At 42.1% G+C, this 22,354-nt stretch overlaps 1 protein-coding gene across 1 annotated transcript in view; it reads right to left on the bottom strand.

Moving 5' to 3' along the window:
* Positions 1 to 22,354, bottom strand: part of prmt3 (protein arginine methyltransferase 3) — a 43,291-nt gene that overhangs the window by 1,605 nt on the left and 19,332 nt on the right. Inside the window, exons 12-15 of the mRNA XM_053866708.1 lie at positions 18,722 to 18,909; positions 14,157 to 14,243; positions 6,261 to 6,311; positions 4,779 to 4,866 (exon numbers count right to left, since the gene is read on the bottom strand). Of these exons, the coding sequence (XP_053722683.1) occupies positions 4,779 to 4,866; positions 6,261 to 6,311; positions 14,157 to 14,243; positions 18,722 to 18,909 (414 nt within the window). The remainder of the gene's footprint in view (positions 1 to 4,778; positions 4,867 to 6,260; positions 6,312 to 14,156; positions 14,244 to 18,721; positions 18,910 to 22,354) is intronic.

Below are 22,354 nucleotides of genomic sequence, written 5' to 3'. Positions count from 1 at the left end.
TTAATAAATAGTAATAAAGCATATGCATGTGCAGCTATGCGCAGCCGGGTCCCTCTGTGTCACCCAAACGCTTGAGGTTAAAGGAGGACAACGGGGAAAACGCTGAGCGTTGCAATTTCGTGGAAGCGTTCAACATCACTGCCGTCGTGTCGTTACCATGCCAACAGCAACTGTTACAGTCTTGCTGCTGGCGCCATGGTCTGGGCCCGTCAATCCACTGCAGAGGAGGAGGGCTGCCGCTGCTGCTGCTGCTGCTGCTGCTGCAGCACGATACACAACACGCTTTACGGTGTGTAAAAATGCAAAAGGGAAAGTCGCCAGTCAGAGATACCTGAAGCACATCAAAGGCCGAGGTTACAAATACGTTTTTTTCCTCCAAGATCCAATAGACAGTTTGGTAGCAACAAAAGCGGGTGATGGGGAGCATCGGCGAATCAAATTAGTTCTGGGCAGTTAACCAAACCTTCAAGGCCTGTGCACCTTCAGGGCGAGGCATGTGCCTTAGCTGCAACTCGACTGCCATTGTGATCGACCAATGGGGTGAATCTTCAGATCCTTCAGTGAATATGTTTTCACTTCTCTGCGAGAGACGGTGTGTTTGCTCTCAAGACAAGGATGATGGACTCAGAGCTTGACTAAACTATCATGGGGTGGAACTTGGATGAAGCTTTTCATCGATGCCAACTGAAATGGTCTAAGCTTTGCATATACATACATATTTCTACCACCACGTAAAGGCAGCTGCCGGGTGCAGTGATCATTCTTCGTCACTGCAACCAATATTTCATCAGTGACCCATCAAGTGTAAAAAAAAACACCACTTTAGATTGAAAGTACACGGCTCAACTCGCGCCTTTGGGGCCAAATCATTATTTAATGCAAAAGCATTAAGTACAAGTCAATATTCTGTTCAGCCACAATTTGAAGTGCACCAAAAACTACAGCACCTCCAACGGATGTTGGACAACAGTGTTCAAACTTTGATGTTCAATACCAAGCGCAGACAAATGTGTGACTGCACATAAGGTACTGGTCAAAGATGAAGACCAATCTAGTCTGAGGGAAACAATCTATATTCATAAAACTTAAAAGAAGAGTGACAGTATGCAAACTCGACCAAGATAAATAAACGTTAACGTTCCAAAACTATAAGATCAGCTTTAGGATCGGGCTGTTGGCAGCGAAGAGTCAGGAGGTCTAAAATAAAGAACGCCTGATCATAGATAGCAGATAGTGACGGTCAATAACACTTGAAATGTAAAGAAAGTCTGCAAAAAGCCAGATAAGAGGAAAACAGTCTGAAGGATTTTCAATAAAAGCTTGTTCACATGTGGTACAGCTCATAGTTGGCATTCATCAGGAGACGTATCATGGCTTGACCTTTTGTTATTAAAAAAAAACCCTACATCAGCCTAGTGATCCCTCAAGTTTTTGCCAGGAGAATGAACCAAAACCGAGCAAGTTTTTCCAGCCAAACAGAAAGGGTGGCCTGACATGTCAGCCCAAACTCTCCGCAGACATCACCGCTCCTCTGTTTCCCCAGTAAACTGCCCCCCTCAGAATCAGGGAGAAAAAGAGTTAACCATGTGTGGAAATGAGTCGGGGACTGGAGCTGGGCTTTCACTTCCATGTCGTACATCAACATGCCACTGTCATTAAGCACAAGGCAGCTCAATGAAACAGCAGATCTGAGCCCATCTGCATGAAATTAGGCTGGAAATAAGCTGCTCACATTAGCCATCCATTTCAAGTGGTGTCCGTCACATTCTTTGTCAGCTTCTGCCTACATCCACCCGCGATGCTCAGTGGCAGGTGGGCGGGATTTCAGGAAGCCACCTCATGCACCATTGTTTTGTTTACACCGCATTATGACATGTATGATGCAGACTGAAACTCTTCAACATGTCTGGCTCCCACACGTCAAAGGTGCAGGTTTACCTTTCTTCAGGGATGTTTTTTCTAATTCTGTCCTTCAAGTCCTGAGATTGAAAACCATCCAAACCAGTATTATTGATGGTTGGTGTATCATCCCTTCATTTAATGACTGAACAGCTCATCTTTTAAATTATTTGTCTGAAAAACTGACTTCATAATACAAGTTATTGTGTGAGTGCTCATCAGATGCAGCGCAAAATAACTTCAATACAGTAGAAAAAAGACTGGTTTCTATGCTAATGATCGGGGTCAAGCTATTTACCAAAGTGTCATATGTGCTATCATGTTACTTATGAAAAGGGTGAAAGAGTCTAAAAAAAAAATCCAGCTGCAAAAACCCAGCCTTCACTCGAGCATCTGCTCTCTATTTCACGTTGACTCTCCTCTCTGCAGAGGAGTGGAGGAGCGATGAGCTGTATTTCTGAAAACACCAGTCCTCTCAGAGTGAACCAGGCTGTGTGCAGAATTACAGCCTATAGAAGAGGTGGATGCGCAGTTCTGATGCAAAGCGCAGGGACCTTGGGAGCTGAAATAAGAGGACAGGTGACGGGCCTGAGCCAAAACCGGACAGGACTCAAGAAATAGCACCAACAGACAGGGACACAGATTCATCATTGAAACAATGTGCCCCAGTTTCCTGACTTCATTTGAAGCAAACAAAGCTCCACCAAGACGGTTCCTCCTCTTTAATCTAAAAAAAAAGTTACCTCCGCATTAGAGAATGACGAATGATTTGCGATCTGCCAGGCAGGAGGATTCACAGGGATGTTTTGTTCCAGCCTACTGCCCGACTTCTCTCTGTTTCGCCGGCACCTCCCACAGCAAGGCAGCCGCAGAGTTAATTACTGTTGCACTACAAACACATCCGAGACACGATAAATCACCAGAGACAGTGCAGGCATTAAAACCAACCACTGCATGTTTATGTCCAGCCCTCACTACAGCTCTGCGCTGAAGGTCCTTCTTTACAGATGATGGCCTTAAGGTCAACACCAGTATAAAGGAAAGTTCTGTCATTATAAAAGGCGACTTTGCAAAGTTTTCTACTCCACTGAAGTTGTTCAGTCTTCTCCTTCACCTGTGTGAATCCTCCCTGGTCACACCTCTGCTCTTCATGTCCTCAGTTACAGCATCCATGAGCCCGTCTCCCTCCTGTCTCCTCGCACTACTGTGCTGTCAGTCTGGCTGCTCCTCTTCTGGCACAGATCCCACCTGTCCCACCCGCTCCACCCTGCCTGCGCCCCAGTGTATCAGCGGAACATGCAGTGTATATATGAAGAACGACATGGTGGAATAAGCTGATGTTGGTGGGTAACTATATTTTCCAATGGGCCACATTAAATGTGGTGACTGTTGTGAGGGGCTGACAAGCCAAAAGACAGAAGGACAGGAGATAAAGGGGCTTAAGTTTAACATAAGTCTTGTTAAAGTAGTATAATAGTGTAATAAACATATTTTTTAGATTTATTTTTTGACGTTTTATTTTGCATACCTTGGCAACAGTCATATGGATAAACCATGTAAATATGATAACAGGTTGTTATAAAGTTCAATTTGTTTCAGCTTTGTTTATTCATTATAAGGCACTAAAAGTATTGCCAAAACAATCCTCAAAATATTTTAATATATCTATTCAACTGTCAATGGCAGGAGAAAAACATACAATGGGGATGAAAAGAATGAGTTACATTTAGAATTTGAACAGTACTTCATGTAAAAAAAAAATGCAGTTTATGATGTAGTTTTGGTCTGACCTTATGTATGATGCAGGCAAGGTGCAGCATTTGTTCCCTAGGCTGCACTTTCCCCATGTCTGGTGGAGCTGGTGAATTTACATGACATAAGATTCATCTTCCAGTCCCTTGTTTTCTCAATTGCTTTTGACTTAACTGTTCTCTTGTTACACCTGCCCCATCTGTGTGACCATCTCCAGGTCAAGGAAAGAGGAATGTTAGCATTAGCTTTAATGCAGTCCCTTGAATGCAGACACAGAAAGCTCACTCCATTTGGAATCCTGGGTTGGGAACAAAATGAACATCAAACAACATTGCTTTTTTACGACTTTTACGATCATTTGGTTGAATTTATCCTTTATAATTCAAATACTACTTTTCACACATACGGCAGAATGCAGCTGCTGGTGCTGCGGTGAGATCTGCCCTCATCTTCGATGTTGTTTATCAGCAGCTCTGAAGTTGTTATCCGCGGTGTTGTCACAGCGCAGCTTAGAGCTGCGGGACATCACGCCTCTACTTTGGCCCTCAGGTCATTTATTACAGCAGACTCTATCAGATATCTGGTCATTGAGTGGACAAGCCGACGCAGCGGCTCATCCATCCAAACATCAGCAGGACACATCCATGATTCCCATTATGATGGTGCGCGCACGATGCTCCGACTGATAACAGATGACGAAGCAGGTGCACGGAAATGTGATCAATATGATCATAAGGGACTGTGATTTCAAATACAGTTTTAGAAAACACTTCCAGAGGAATTGTGACAAATTGTTTTCCTCATAAAGTAAATATGATTTTCTAATGTCATGTGAACACTTGCAAGCTGTGCATGAATCTTGGGCTAAATGGTGAAATCCGCTCAAATCTGTCAGAGTCAGCATGTTGCCGGTCAGAAACGGTGCTTGTCTTGTAACATGTCACAACTCCACACCTTGCAAGAGGCTATCAGATGAAGTCTCACATATCTGATGGCTGAATGTGATTTATTTTGATCCCCTGCTGTCGCTGCTGTTGACAGATAACGGGTGTCAAACGCGCTGGCTACATCTCCTGCAGACGGATCACCTGCCACAGCGGCACATAAAAACAGAAGTAGCTACAGACCTGCGCGAACAGGAATGGGTTTCCCCAACAGGAAGACGGTCTGTTTCCAGTGGGTCTTGGTCACATGGGGACCAGTGGAGAACATCACCTGACACGGACATCAAAGAGAAGAAATGAATCAAAGAAGACAGGTAACATTGGTAAACATTGGTAACAAAACTGCATGAATAATATCCATATAAATCCACATGCTTAATTTGATGTATGCATAACCAAACAAAATTTTCTATTGAATATGTATTTGAATACATCGATACACTGAAATATGATGTGTCAAACATATTTTGTGTATTAAATGTCTCATTTACATTCTTGAATTTGTTTTATGGTCAGATACTATTATATAATATCTATCACCAGCAGTTATTATACGCAAATACTGTATAACGCACGCAATAATTGGTGAGGACATAAACTGTCAATATGAACAAGTTCATGACTACAGTCATTTGCGAAGGTGACTAACACAATATCATCCAGCTGCAGCTGGATACCTATATCACAGCCCGGAGACCCCAGCAATACAGTTACACCCTCAATCCCGGTTTCAACATTGAGGTTACATTCAGGGTTTCAAATTCCAGTTCACATCCAGGGTGAGGTTAGGTTTAGAGCTAAACGCAAGGAGAGACTGTGCCTATTCATCAATGTCGATACATTATTTTCTCGTCATTTTCATAAAAAAAAAAAAACAAAAACAAAAAAAAAACAAGAATAAATCTGTTGGAACTCACTGTTGATGTCTACGGTTTAATACACATTTAAAAGTTTTCTCATAGCGTGTGGCTTTTCCAGTGACGTCACTACACAGATGTAATGATGCAAAAGTATTTGTATTAAACACAAACAAGCACGTTCTTCGATATACAGCATGTGAAGTGCTCAAATGTTTCTAAGTTGTTTCTACAACCCGACTGCAGCTGGACCCCTCTCGTATAACAAGCCAGTGCTAATGCACTAGCATTAGGTCAAACATATACGTGATGAACGGCTGCACCAATTGTAATAATAAACATAGAGCACACAGTCCTTTGCAGTAAGTAGTTGTGTAAAACTGCAATAAAAGGTTTAATAAATGCTGACTATTGTTTTTGAGGTTTTCATCATGCTCAAGTGCTGAATTTATTATTTGTACTGCGATGTGTTGTTTTTTTCAGTGACAGAGTCGCACAAAAATAACACAACACACGGCCCACATTGTGTTGTTTTCTCTTCCTTCAGAAGGAAAATCAGTTTTAGGAGCCAACAGTACATGAATCTTGACTCTCAGGTAAAATACAAGAAGCAGTCAAAGGGCACACGTCGGCTGCTCACAGAGCTTGGCATCGACGTTCTGAACGGCTGCCTGTGCTGGGTAAGTGCTTATATCAGCACTCGGCTAGGACGCGCGTCGATTGCCAACAAACGCCTTGGGGAGGAGAAACATGCTAAAGTGTGAACGTAATTGAGTTTCTGTTAAATGGCTTGACGGCGCCCGCTTACCTTGTTGCAGCAGCCTTTGTCGAAGAAAATGTCAAAGTAGCCGACAATTGCCTGCAATGAAATATGAGGGTCGCGTTAAAGTGTGACAGTACAATAAACCCCGCGATTTGTTTGACATGCAGCGCTGAGAGGAGTCCGGGGAAGGAAAAGACATTTCAAGCTTTTAATAGGCAAGAGAAATATTTTAGTGATAGAAAAGCCATTGGGATTCTCCTACACTTATGTTTGGATTAGATTCTCATAAACAAACAAGCTTTCTTTAACCTTGTCTCACCACAACATTCAGTACATTATAGTTAAACAGTCCGAAAGCACATTTTCTATAGAAAATCCTTGATCAAATATATTAACTTCAACAAGAAAAGTACAATTTTAGCTCAGTCTGGATGCCGTATCACCTTTTAAATGCTACAACTGAAGAAATTTCGGATCATATAAAAAAAGTCAGTATATCTAAAACTATGTTTTTCATCCATAAGTGCACTGCAGAATCACAGGAATAATTGCTGTGGTAGGGAAACACTATGATTTTATTAAATTGGACTCATATTTAAATGTTAGAATCCAACTATTTTATAGCATAAGTAGCACACCAGTGACGGATGTAAAAGACAGGACAATTAGAACACAGTACTCAAAAAAAAAAATAATAATAATAATAATTGTAATTATATATATATATATATATATATATATATATGTTATTGTCCTGGCAAAGACTAGCTTTTTAATCATTTTAAGCTTCAAATTATATGAAAACAGTAATAAAAATACAGTGTCTAATTCACAGATTTTGCCCTTTTTGCTGGGGATTCTGGACTAGGATAATGGGCAAAACAAGGTTCCAAAATATGCCCAATAGACTGAAATGAAACATGAGGTGTAGTGGCAGTAACAGTGCGGTCGACCTCGTTACATTTCCCTCCATCCACAGCAAAATCTTTGTGTTTGTCATTTAAGCTGAGTCAACAATACACCATGCTCCCTATTGCTTCGCCAGACCAGAGTTGTCATTTCACAACAGCAAGAAATTATAGAAACAACCATGTTGGGGTATTTCGCTGAGACTCTAAAAACACAGCAAGGAAAGATGGAATTAGTAGAGCTTTTTTTTTCTTTTTTCAGAGAGGAGTCACTTTGATTCAGAGATGAACTATCGACCTTGTTCCACGTGAAAGTAACTAAAACTGCATGATTCAGGACACGAACTGACTTGACAGCTGGCCTGACAATATGCTGTCTGCTGGAGAAGATTTGCAGCGCCAGGAAAAGACCACGGTAAAAACCCATTAGGAGCTAAAACAAAGTGAGGGAACGTCCGGGGACAGTGTGCCTTTAGGTGACACAACGGTGAGGCAAAAATCAACCTCCCAGGCTTGTTTTCCTCCCATTTCCCCCCCAACTGGAAGGAAGAGAGACACTCTATCAATCTCAGGAGCACACTTGTAGTGGCAATGATGCAGAACTAATAGCTTTTAATCCTGACGCAGCTGACAACTCGGAGGCCGGCTCTCGCAGACAAAGAAGAGCTGAATCAATGCACTGAAGGGAGAGTGGAGGAAAGAGAGGAAGCGGACACAAGTGAGACACGGACTGGCTTTGTAAGGAAGCGAAGCATGGCGAACATAGAATGCAAACCTTCACCAGAATATGTCATGCTTCATTCATGCCACACCATTACATATCGCAATAATCATCCTTTTGCCATTCACAAGCGCAGCTATGGTGTGGCACTCATGGTTAGACTCCAGTTATTCTGGTCACCCAAGTTATATCTTGGCCTTGATGCCAAAAGATTTAACATGACAGCAACAACTTTTGGCTTCAAAACGTCAGCATACAACATACTTATTACTCTTATTCCAGGAGACACACAGCAACCATAAGGAACACAAGATACACAGTTGAAGTCATGAAACAGTCTTATATATTTGTTTTATATTTTATTATTATTCAAATCCTTGAACTGTGATGTTGAGGTGAATATTTCTGGAGTGATAAGACAAGAGCTCAGAGCTGGTATCTGGATCCTGGTCCAAAACACTAACTTTATATGTCTTACTAACTGAAAAGACCAGATAAACTCACAAGCTCATGAATACCTGGTTATCCATCCTATATTTGCATGAGAGACGAGGCTCACAGCTTGTTGATTTTAAAGCATCACAAAAAGTTAAGGACATGAAGCATGGTACAGGGGACAGGACACAGGGGTCAATTGAGGAAACCGTGACCCTCGTGACACACAAAACTCAGCATCAAAGCTTCAATTTCAATCACCCGTTATTGACTCCGACAGGCAATGGAGACGCAACACTCATTCACCAGCAAACCAGCAGGAAAAAACAGGGAGGCAACGTGGATAAAAGAGCATGTCAACCCAATGCAATTATGGCTTTTAATGAACGTTACAGAGACGCTCAGTGCTGCGGTAATTAGGAAATTAGCCATAATTACTCGTCAGGCCGTGCAGATTCACCTCCCGAAGTCGGAGCGGCTCCGACCGTCACCATGCTCCGCTGACGGTGAATGCTCATAAACAAGATTGATTGTCGTGTCAGCATTGTGATGCACCACGACAAGAGGCGCTGACACACTACAGGAGTAAAAGTTTGGAGCAGGACGATGACGTTCTGAGCTCCTCAAAAGTCAGACGCCATGAGTGGCGTTCGGCTTACTGAGGACGGGGCTGAAAAACAAACAAACAAAAAAGATGCCACCGAAGTTTAGAGAGATAGAAGTCTATCTCTCAAATATACGATGTTTACTTCAGAAAGAAGTAGATGAACGTATATAAAAACTCAAAATCAAGTGGTTGAAAAGTATTTTAAAGCAGGAAAGTTTTTTGTGTCGACATTTCAACTTGCAAAGAAGCATTTAAGCCAAGAAGAAATGTAGGTCTTAATGGTATTAATACATGTTTTGAGCTCATGATAGAATCATTTGTAATTTTAAGAGCCACCACAAACATAGTAACCCAAAATCCACATGAGGCGTCACAATAGGAGTGAGCAGCAATTCCCCATTAACCGTGAGCAGATAGAAAACATTAGTTAAATATAACTGTCGACAATGAGAGTCAGAAATATTTATACTCAGCTTAAGGATTAAGCCCACACACATATTGTGCATCAATGAAAATCTACAGTTGCAGTCAAAACAAAGGGTCTGCTTAAAGCACATCCACATACGACACTCTGAAATAGGAACCAATCGGAACGAGCACTTCTCATTTTCATCAGTGCTTAGCCTTGGGCCCCAGCTCCGTCTGTGATAAGTGATGACTGAGGGCTTCCCGGCGGCCGATAGAGGAGGCTCCGCAGTGCTGACATACTCATGCGTCCTAAAGGAGCGGGGGGAAAATTAATAATTATCATCACGGATAACACCAACAGGGAGCAATTTATCATTGCTCCCCTTTTGCCCGGCTGTGTGTCAACGAGCCGCGTGGCACGGCCAGATACTATTATACAACGGTGGGGAGAGGCATGGAGAGGGGGACAGCGAGGAGGGGGAAAGAGGTGGAAGAGAGGAGGGCTAATGCGCTTTTGATGGGGTTTATCCAGGCGTGCAAGCTTCAAGCATGACCACCTCACGGGCCGGATTGGTGTGAACCCCCCGCTCCCCATCCACCAGCACAACTTCTCCTTTTGGCCTCTGCCTGGTCGCCGTCGCTTCACTGAGGTGGAGCAGGATTCAGCCCGCTACCTCCAGCATCACGCATGACGCCTCAGGGACCAAAACATGAGCAACTGTAGTGGAACAGCTGGAGTTGCTCCAGATTTAAACCGGGGAACAACAATTGTGGCAGATGCACTGCAGAGCCTGATTCAGGTGTTCCATTAACGTCGCGTTTCCCTATTGTTCTTGATTCTAACCACATACGTCTGTGGTGTTTAAGACGGGACCAAACTCATCACATTAGTTGATGAATGAGAGTTAAATATTTTCATGGTGGATTATGAAGCTTGACCAGCAAAATGCAGCCTCAATTAAAAGGTCTACATTAAATATATCACATTATAATAAGCTCTCATTCATCCAGGTCATGGCACTTAACCCTTTGGCTGTCAGAGTTACTCCAACAAAATATTCAATACTTCACAAGGCTGTCGACTGAAAGTTGTTTGAGATAAAGGCATAGTGTAAATGCTTAATGATGAATAGTAAAATCTTCAGTGCAACCTCAAGTTTGGGATATTCACTCACCTATTTTGGGTATTTATACATGCATTATAATGTTACTACAGCCATAGTGAATTGCATCACTTGGACAAATGTTTATCTGATTCACTCTTCCTCATCTCCTGAGCAACAATGATGATAACCACTGAAGTTCATGGCAGGACTGCGAACACCACTACTGCCTCCAGCACTATTAGGAGTGTATTTTCTCCTGCGCATTCTACCATGTCTGTCACTATTTCCTCCTCATCTCCTGTATGCGCTGCCTGTGGACTGACGCGGCAGATAGACACGCTGTTACTACACACAGCAGCGGCGTCACTCTCCGTCATACTATATATTCCTTCATCAATATTGGTCTTCAGAATCTGAGTCACTCATATTGGATGTTTTAGTCGGGCTCAATGATGTCAGCTGGATGGGAAAAAGTATCAGAAGTTGGAGCCTTCTTCTCCACAAAAATAGCCTATTAATAGAGGAATCAGTCAACGTCCAACATCATAACTCCTATAGCAAGAAGTGGTGGCAGCCTGTAGACGTATTCATGTGTTCATATTCACCTGACTGGACGACTGGAAGGCTCTCTTCACTGGTATGTATCACATGTCCAACCGGTTCTGAAACCAGGAGACAGCCCTCTGACTGGCTCATCACTCCAGCGTCAGTGACACTCCAGAAAACATTATATTGATAACTTTGCAAAAACCCATCTCAGACTGGTCCTGGCTTTGCTAGTCACCCCAAAACTGAGAATCAAATGTGAGGCCATCAGAACACTGAGACCTTGGACCAGCATGCGGAAGGAGCTGCATTTTCTTTTTCTTTCCTTCAGACATTCAGTATATGAGCATGTGCAGACACTTAATTCTGTGAATGTTCTAGTTCATGTTTCTGTCTCATCTGTCGAGCAATATTATTACTGATGACTGTGGGATAAGAGGCTAAATAAAAGCTACACACCGAGGGTGAACATACGGATGCTTGACATTTATTGGGGGAAAAAACGCCACGTCACCCAGTACAATGCACATAATTTTGTATAGTGTCATCATACATGTTGAAGTTCCATACTGATTTGCAGGGTTAATACCACGATAATACAGGAAAAGCAAAACCAGAGCATGAAATTCATCACTTGCACAGTTCATGACAGAAATAGAACAATACAGAAATCAGTTATACGTGTCATTCGATATAGCACAAACAGTCCAAGTTAACAGCTAGGGCCTTATAATGAAGTGGAAAACAGCAGTAAGCTGATCTTTTTACATGAATAATTCTTCTTATGAAATGCTAAAGCTCGTCCTTGAAGTTGATGAGTGCCTACCCCGGTGGTTCAGAAGGCCACTTTCCACCACGCAATTTAAATTTGATGGCCAGCAGAAGAAAGATGAATTACAGAGGTTTCTTTTTTTTTTTTTTTTCAGCAGTTCCGGCACCTCAGTCAGCAGGAGCCAGACATGAATTTATCTTAAAAACAGACTGAAAGAAAAAACTCTAAAAAGCCAAGACATGTAAGCTTCCTGAATTCATGAAGGAAGCTGGTCGCCTTTTTTATCACACAGAGAATTGCGTGTGCGGATTCACAGCTGCCACACAGCCGAACGCTGCATGTTGGGTCTACATGGAAGGTGAGGGAGGAATGGTTAAAAACGGCAAGCATGAGGGGATTTGTCTTGTGTGCGAGCGGCACAGACGCAGGGGCTGTGCTGTTCATTTAATGCAAGGTTAGGCAGGCTGCGCTGATGAATGGACTGTCGACAGGAGAACAAAAGCAGGCGCTTCATCACAAGACAAGAGGCGCAGCAGCTCTCCCTCACCAGTCCCACAGCACTGGTTTGTGAGCAGCTTACCCTTCATACATCCTAACCTCAACTGTTACGGGGAAGCTGCAGCCAACCGAGCCCAGCTCAGTACTGTACAGTTGCAGCACATCACTGGCGCGCAGGTTGCTACTGCATCGCGACAAGCACATGAGAAAGTGGAGAGGAGGCGCCAGAGCTCAGCACCGGACAGCCCACTGAAACTACATCCTTCAAAGCTGACGACTTCCAATTTAAAGTAAATGGAGCCATAAAGTAAAACTTTGAGGCAAAGGAAAAAAGGCAGCCTTCCTTTTAAAGTCTTCATACGCTTTGCTGCAGTGTTAAAATGATACGACGTGGACTCCAGAAATAGAAACCTGATGTTTTCAATTACAGAGAAAGGAAGACTGAAAAAAATGAGAGGATGTTTACAAATCCCATTAAATCCCAGAGCCTATCTGAGGGAGCACAGGCCAGATAATAACCACCTATTGATTATCCATTACAGCTATAAACCACACCGTGCAGTCGCACTGCCGCAAAGCTCAAGCCAGGAAAAAAAAGGCTTTTATTGAGGTTTAGTTTCACTATGCAGATCGCCACAGTCGACAGCACTGACGCCATTTCACAGCCGCAGGAGTAAAAAACGTTGCCGGAGCTCAGGGAACTGCAGGTGTCTCCTCGCACTCAGAAGAGAGTCGTAAAGCATTTGCCATGGGTTGGTGGTTTGGCTGACCCCGACTAAGGACGTTCGCTTTAGTTTTCGACTGCAGTCGTTGGTTAGATTGAGCTACACACTGCAATCCAGGGAGCACAGAAAGGCCAAAGCAGCCGCAATTAATCCAATTTAACGGAAGCCAAACAAAACTTTTAAAAGTCAAAACTGTCCGTGGCAAACTGTGGAGGAGCAACGCTGTAAATTGTTGTTTCTACACTGAACCAACATAGGAACATAGGATGGGATGGAATTGCAGGACAAAAACTGTGGTTACATTTTCTAAATGTACCAGAGGAGATGCAGTCACTCAAAAATACTCATACATGTTTGATGTTGCAGCACTTGTGAGGTCACAAACTAACAGAAATGAAAGTTTAGAAAAGCAAAGCAGTCACATGCAAACGTGATATAAAGTGAGAAGAACATTTTTAGGCATTTAAACCAAATGTATAATGTGAAATAATAATTTGAAAACTGTAACATTGATCAATGATGGACACTATTATACTATTCTGCAGCAGTTATTGACACCATTGAGAATCTGCCCTATCAAACGGACACATTCCTAAAAGTCAGACTTCAATTTCTGATGTAGTTGTAGAGTCTTCACAACTACAGTACATCAGGAATCTTACACTCTCGTCCCTCAGAGCTTCACTACTATTTGAAACATAAATCATCAAACAAATAAATAAATCAATTGTGGGATTCATCATCGCTTACATCTGCAAAATATCTTTAACTCCATGTGGTAACAGAGATATCAGACTTTCCTTATAAAGGTTAAATACATTGACTAGTCACTCATGAGTGATGTCCCCTACTACACTCTACATCTGACCAGTGGTCTGTTGGGGGGGGGAGAAACATCTAATCTCTCGTTTTCGTTCTGTTATTTTCCAAAGGAAGCACAAACCAAACACAATGTTTCATTGTGACAGCTTATTAATGGGGTTAATAAACAATCTGGAGAGAAGCGGCACAGATTGTCTATGATGTATTTGATGTAGCTCGGCAAATCTCACTGAAGTTCCAACTCAGGTGGCAACTCAGATAAAATATTTGTGACCTTACATTAGTCAATAACACAGGAAACGCAAACTAGAAAAAATAAATCAAAAATACATTTGACTGCATGCGTCGACTGTGAGGCAGTGTGTGTGCGTGCGACACTCTTACGCTACTTACCGTGCACTCTGATGTTTCCGTGATCTTCAGGCAGAAATGTGATGCAAACTCCAGCTCAGAGAGAATCACTTTGTTGCAGTCAATGGTCTGTAGAAACAGTCAGGACAGGACAGACATCAGACAACGCTCAGAAAATGAGATTCTTGAATACATATCTGTGGCTGCAGCCAATCTTGACAGATGTGTTTTTTGTTATGAACAAATACCGATGTACAAACACACGGCAGACAACTCTGGCTAAAGTTGACTGTTGACAGATCTAATTCTGACAGGAGGACATTGTTTTGTTTCTGACCTATTGAATTGAAACTCCAAAACACTGTGCAGCACGTGCAAAAGACGTTGTTCGGTGGGACAGGTGTCATCATTGTGTTAAGAATAAAAAGGTCAGCCTCTATGATGTAGCTCAGCCTACTGCACAGTGATTCTGCTGACTCAGCAAAGTGGAGAACATCTCTCCCTCATTATGTTGTGTGACCTTTTCTCATAATTAGGAGACTTTTCTCTCTTTATGACTGGAGAACCATCATTATCAGTTGATACTGTAAATGTTCATGCTGACATTTCCCGTCATTATTAACAAAACCTGGTCTGCTACCAACTTAATTGTAAAAATACCAAATAATGTTATCAAATAATTAAAAATCATTCATCACACAGAAAGATGAAAAAAGAAAGTCTGACAGCGAAGGCTTGGCTCAAGACGAGATCCTCAGAACACTGGGCACTTTTAATTGAACTGAAAAGTAAAAAAAAAGTGTTCTGCTGTGTGTTTTTCTGCTTCCTTCAGCCTTATTTGACCTGGAAAGTTTCTCGCTCTGCGTGTCTACTTTCCTTTTCAATGAGTATCAGAGATGATGATTCAACCATCTTCAACTTCCTAACTGTCTGGTTAGACTTTCATTTTTCTGGTGTGCTCTGACTGGACAAGCCACAAATATGAAGTTATTAGATCAAACGACATGTACAACAAAGTCATGTTTTATGGTTGAAATCCAAGCTATTTTTGGTGCCTTTAATAATGCATGGGAATCAGAGATGTTAAAGATCTGTTATGTTTGGAAACACTGAATGCAGGTTTCATATTTGTGGCTTGTCCAGTCAGAGCACACCAGAAAAATGAAAGTCTAACCAGACAGTTAGGAAGTTGAAGATGGTTGAATCATCATCTCTGATACTCATTGAAAAGGAAAGTAGACATGCAGAGCGAGAAACTTTCCAGGTCAAATGAGGCTGAAGGAAGCAGAAAAACACACAGCAGAACACTTTTTTTTAACTTTTCAGTTCAATTAAAAGTGCCCAGAAAGCATCACAACAAATGTTTAGGAAACCACCGACGTGAGAAAAGCCATATTCTTAACATATGACATGCATGGGCCTCAGGGAGGCGAGGCCATATCCCTACAGCACAGAGCTGGAGCCATTTATTCTGTAGGACTTTATGCTAGCATGAGATGGTTCTCAATTTAACGGAATAGCAGCCAGCTTTAATGGAATGTTATTGGATCGTATCAACGGCGGGCAATAGATGAGAGTCCATGTAATTTGGGCAGAGGAGCTGTCTATTTGTCACTGGAGGGGAGAAACTATTGATTACAGGATTCAAATTCCATTATATCAAGTTGGACGCTCATTCATCACACCACCACGGGAGTGTGGTGGACATGCTACTTAAAAACCAGGCCAAGCGACAACAGCACGCACGGCAGCATAGAGCAGATGGTTACTGAGGGGGAATTTGGGAGACGGAGCCATGTTCGGACACTTGTGTGTGTGTGGCGTGCGCGTGTGACGCCGAAACATGCGTGAGCTAAACCATCAGCTCGGAGAAAATGGCTCTATCCACATGGGCTTGAGAGTAATAAAGTTTCCTGAGGAGGAAGTTAAACAAGAATTAGACAGATCAATCAGAGCAGTCCTGCGTCGCCACACACACAGAACCCTCTACCTCCAGGACACTATCTCCCTCACTGTGAACACAGCTCTCATTCTGGCAATACTTTAACTGCCAGGACACATTAAGTCGTTTTCTCTAATGTGCATCCTCCGTGAAAGTGTTTTCAAGAAGGACATAAAAAACCATACCTTTCAAGCTGATATATTTGTTTGCTTTTTTAAAATTGGAAGTTAAAAATGTGTTGAAATAAAGGAAAGACACTACCTGAGTGGAACCATGGATTCAGCTGTTCGGCCCTCGAGCGAAGTGGATTTGAATAATAAAATGTATATCTTGCATATGTTTTGTATATCACCATCATTGTCTTGATGATTGATGGCACACACATTTGCAGATTTCATATTAATTAACAAGTGGAGCTAACATGCTATAAGCAAGCCCAACTTAGCAACCTGAGCAGGGGGTGTCCACACAGGTCCACGAGGGGCTGGGAGGTGGTGCTGGTTTCTGTTTCAACTAGCCTTTCACTTCCACTAGCACAGCTTGTCAGATTGTCAGTCAGGTGCTGCTTGTTTCAGCTGACAGCCGATTGGTTAAACTGTATGTGCTTGATAAGCTGGAACAAAAACTCCTGCCCTACTGTTTCGTGTAACTTTGGTGCAACAAAACACATTTTCAAGCCTCACATTGGGCCTTAAGAAACAAACTTTTTTTCCCCCAAAATAATGATCAGCGACAGCAGTCGCCTAAAATAACGTAAAATTTGTTTTCTGCTAGAAGTGTAGACAAGGGTTTATGTTAAATCTTTCTCTTCTTAAAAAATAGACACCCACTCACTTAACTGTATGAATTTGCATCGATGCAGTCGTAGTAGTTAACTGTTTAAATTGTTCTAGCACAAATTGGTATCAAAAACGACTTTCCTCTTTGCAGGAAATAATGTATAAATGAAATTACATGGACATTCAACATGAATCTAAATATCTAGTTGGATTTTTCCCACGTTCATACAGACACCAATTCAACCGTAATTTCTAGATTATATTCATTTAAAATGTAATGTATGAACACAGTTCTTAAAGAGTGACAAGGCTCTGGAACTATGCATGAAATATGCAGTATGGACCCATATGACCCCACATTATCTATAGAAGTTAAATAAAAATTGTAACACTGAATTGAAATTCAGTGCAGTGTTGCACAAAGCAAGACCCAGAAAAGTGCGTTGATGATGTCACAAGAGTTAACTCCTGACAACTCGGTTTTAGGTGCAGGTCTTCAGCATTAGTATCAGAGAGGAGATGCAGATGCACGGGAGTTGGACGTTCCAATCGTGCCACTGAGCATGAAGGTCTGTTCTTCTAACTGACAGAAATTGCCATGGTTTTCAAACATAAACAAACAGGAACGCATCATCAAAACAGCGCTGACAAAACTTGCCCTGAAAGCAGTGAAACCCAGTGTTTACTCACGTGTCATATATTTTGTACTGTTGACCTGCCTTAAAAGATATGGTATCACACCCAGTTTATTTTTATCTTTTTTTTTTTTTTTTTTTCATGACTATTCACGGTTATGGAGTCGACCAACGTCAGACTCTGCAGCGTTAGAACCTTCATTCTCCGACAGCGTTTTTTCACTTTTTTTTAAGCCACGACGCACTTGGTTCATTGAAAAAAAATCCAGGGTTACAGCATGAAAGGAACCTCAGCCAAAGCGCAAATGTATTTAGTCAGAAGTCCTGAAGAGAATCCCTTTGAAAAATTGTAGCTACTGACTCTGGGCTATTTTGGCATGTTATTTGCAGAAACAAGTTGCAGAAAATATTTTTGTTCAAAATGTCTCCAGGAAGCGGTGGGCAATATGCCAAAAATATAGCATGATTTATTTATTTCAAATAATTTAGAGTTTATCACAATCTCTTTTTCATGATTTTATTCTAGTTTGGGGGATTTCCAGACAAATCTTTTGCCTCAACATGCTTCATAACAACAATCATTGTTTCTCTCTTCACATTTGGATCACATTTAATTAGTTCTGCATTCAATTTTTAGACAACTTTTAAATCACGAAGCAAAAATTGACAGTCGACGAGTGTCAAAAAAAATGGAGTGAGCACCAAATGTTGATGTCTGGTGAAGTATTCAAACATGAAACACAACACTCTGGTCTACGTGCTGAACACAGTAGAAATTATTGATCTTCATCTGACTCATTCCTTGTCCATGTTCAGGAGGAACAAGTACCACTGAAACATGCAGTCCGAACCAAAACCTCGAGGACTGATGATGAATGAGAAAGAGCAGAGTTACAGCAAATGAAAATTGAGCTTTGGCTGGAAAAGGGAGAGAGTTGGGGCTGAGCTCAGTATCCTGGAAATCAAACCTGCTCTTCTTCCTAAAAAAACTATTGCTCAAACCTTCGCTGCTTGTTTACAGATTTGGTACCTCCAGTTACGTCACAAGATGGCAGCATGGTGTGACCTAGTTACGGCGACCAAACAGCGCACCGGTTCACATGACGATGTAATTTATGGTCGCATAAAAAAATGGAAATGAAATTTGATTTTTTTTTGTAAGCACATAAAGAAAACGGTACTGTTCTTGGTTGACTTCATGTTAGTAACCCTTTACTGAGGACACCTAAAACCAACATCCGCTCAGTGTACCTGGATGACGCAGGGGTGGGAGATCAGCTTTTCTCCTTTGACCACCTCCACCAGGGCCTCTGGCAACACAGCCTTCTTCATGCATGACATGTTGAAGCCATACACATCATCCCAGAAAGCGATGTGCTGCTTGTGACTCTCAAGGTCTCCTAAGGCTGCCAGGCTGATGTTACACAGGTCAGGATAGACTGCCGAAAAAAAAAGAAAACATGAATAAAATGAATGAAATTCAGAGACATAAAAAATAACGTAAATATTGAGGACCTGACAAAACCATATTTGGCATAGATTTCATCTTTTGATTTACTAATTTCAATTTCAGACTCTCCAAATGACAAACAATTTTTTATTCTAATTTGTCTAAATTGGCAGACAAGAAGACAGGGTCGAAATGGGTAAAATGCTGCGATTTAAACTCTAAACACTCGTGAATTTTAGAATAAAGTCACGCAAGAAGAAACACCGCTCGTCTGTGCCCCGACACGCTGAACGACGACACATCTTACACAGACCAGTCACCGCATTTAATTTGAGAACGCCTCAACATCTTGTGGGTGTGGAGCCTGTTATCAATTTTCTGAATTCTCTAATGGCGGTATCCATCACTTCCACTTATCACATGGCCCAATTCTTGCCCTACTTTGATACTTAATACTATTTTAGATGGCATGAGGGATGGGCTCTGAATTAAAGAGGAACAAACACAGGATGTTGAGAGCTGTCTCACATTTCTACCAACTTTGGATACAAAAGTTTTAATGACATTTGTAACATTTATTTTAAGAGATATAATCTCAATTTGTGCAAACAAAGTCATTCCATAGACTTTCACATCTCTGTTAAAATAGGATATAAAGTTCACCCAAAAAGAAAAATGTTATTGGAAAAATGATTTCTAAAAACATTCTTTTTGTCATCCATCAATGGGAAGTGTGGATGTTTACTGACGGACACACAAAAAATCACTTCATTTGAAGAGTCGTTCTATGAGGACGCCAATAGTTCCAAGCATTGTTGATGCGTGTGGGCAAAAAAGAAAATCTGAGTGATTTGGGACAGTAACAAGAAAAGGGCGAAACAGGGTCAACATGTGAAAACTATGGCTTTTAGGAGGCTGCCATCGGCTCAAAGGTTCAGCACCAGATGAAGGAGAGGAGGCTCGCACTTAGAAGAGTTGCTCACGGCACATTTCCACAACTGTTGTATAAAGATGGTCCCAATCCACATTAAACATCGGCCTTAATGTCTTTTAGGTCCTTCTTCCACATTTGAATAAATGGTGATTAAATCTTGATGCTGGGAGCCCTTTATGTACCGACTGAGAAGCAACATTAGACGAGAGTGAGGCCTTGGGCCCTTGAGGGAATACATTAGCAAAAACATATATCAAGTCCAAGATAGACAGGAAATTAAACGCGACAAGTGGGAGCCAATCCATGGCAGAACAACGAAAAGATATTATATATTTATATTTGCTCGTCGAGCGTTTCGATGAAGAATATCATACTCGTCTGCACTGGGGTTTTGGAGAAAACAAAAGCCAGACACATCCGGGTGCGTGATGCCATCATGCACCAAATGTTGTCAAATATGAAACACAACATTCTGATCTATGTGCAGAACACAGATTGATCTTCTTCTGACTCATTCCTTGTGCATGTTCAGGGGGAACAAGCACCACTCAAACATGCAGTTTGTTCGATGACTGATAATGAAAGAGGAAGAGCAGAGATCATGCAGCAAATGAAAGTTGGGCTTTGGCTGGAAAAGGGAGAGAGTCGGGGCTGAGCTCAGTAGGTGGCGCTGTCCGTTTAAACAATGATGTGAGGTTTAATTAAAACAGTTGTTGGAAGCCACAGATTATAGAACATGAGAGCATGGGGGGCTTCTTCAGCTCGACAGGGAAAAATGATCCTGAAACTCAGAGAAACTTCTAAACTAAAAAAAAAAAAATCACCCTCTTTTACTCCTGAAACTCAATTACAGATCCTGAAACTGCATTTTACCATCAATTTTGGTACAGAGAAAGCTCCTAATGGTTTTATTAGTCTTGTTATTTATCTGACATGCCTTTATTAAACCAGCCCTCCTGGAACTTCCAACCCGCGGGTCGGTCGACTGCACATGGAGAAGCCTCTTTTAGTTTCAATGGCCCACACCTGAGTATGATAGAGAGCTCAAGACTCTTTTTAGAGTCGCTTTTTCATGAATAACATCTTTACCTATAGGTTTTTTGTCTTAAATTTATTCTACCCAAACATAAAAAAAATCCACAATCAGGCAGCTCCACTATCCATTGTGCGATGTATATCATTATGACCATCATCCAAATCATTGGATGACAAAACAATGGGTCACTATGCATCGAATGCAGCACCATCCCAGTCCACTTTTTTATGAAACAGCACGGTATGTCCAGACGGCACTTGGGCATTTCAGCATTCCACAGGAGCCGACAGGGCAACTCAATTAACTTTTACTTGTCATGTTTTCATGTTTTTTGCAAAGGATGATTAAAAAAAAAAAGCCATCAAAACACCCAGACTGTTCATGAACATATACTCCAGATTAACTTCCTCCTTCTCTTCCTTGTATGTGGAGGTGCGCTCAGTTTAACATCACCTCAGTCACCAAATGAAGAATGGCTGCGTGTGTGTGTCACCAAACAGACAGAGGCTGTTCCCGACACACTTTTGCTGCTTCATCAGTCCCAGTTCAATAAACTGTTTGAGTAATTATGAACGGCAGGTGAGACAACAAGAGGGGGGCAGATGCTGATTGGGCAGAATATAGGACTCACCAGGAAACAAGAACAGATAGAGTGGCGAGCAGGAGGGGCTGCAGTGGTGTAGCTGTGATGGCAAAGAGTAAAAAAAGGTAGGGGGGCACATGGGCCTCCCCAGATTCATGGCTTTGACATCTGCGTCCTTCTCGACTCGCTGCTCAGAGCCCGTTTGTCACCCCCCCCTTCTCTCTCTTCAACTTCTGCTCTCCATCCCCCTCATTGGTCGGCTGTTAAAAGGGATAGGATGGTGTGGGAGGGGGCATGGGACGAAAGAGATCCCTTTTCCCTGGATGCAGCACCGTGCCAGGCAGGCAGGGACATAGTTGAGGATGAAAGGGAGGTTAATGTAGTGGTAAAATAAGGGCGATGCTGCAGCTGTCTTCCGACATTACTTAAGCACACACATGCAGCCAGTCGGCTGTTGAGCTGCATCAACAACATTTCATGCACACACATTATTTTCAGGTCCTGCATGGAGAGAGTCTGAAATAGGATGCAAAAGTGATCTGCCTTTCTATTGCAGTCTTTAGACAATTCATCCCTCTGCTGACCTGAGACTCAAGGACCCGTAAACATTATGAAGCCAGAGTGTGCTACTTGCTGAGTCAACCCCGAGTTACTGTCGACACTCGACAGTCGGAAATAAACAAATAAGTGATCAAAAGGAACCAACCTAAACCAAAACTCAAAACACCCTGTCAAATGAAAAAGATGGCTATTTACAAAGCAGCCACAGCGTCGTACCCACAGTCCGCAGCCAATCACGCAACGGTCAGAGGTGAAGGCTCATGACAAGCAATGGGCCATTCTTTGACCCGTCACTACCACTCTGCTCGGGTCACAGATCT

Source organism: Synchiropus splendidus, chromosome 5, assembly GCF_027744825.2.
Source record: "Synchiropus splendidus isolate RoL2022-P1 chromosome 5, RoL_Sspl_1.0, whole genome shotgun sequence".
NCBI classification, from domain to species: domain Eukaryota; kingdom Metazoa; phylum Chordata; class Actinopteri; order Syngnathiformes; family Callionymidae; genus Synchiropus; species Synchiropus splendidus.
This window is presented reverse-complemented; position numbering and strand designations above follow the sequence as displayed.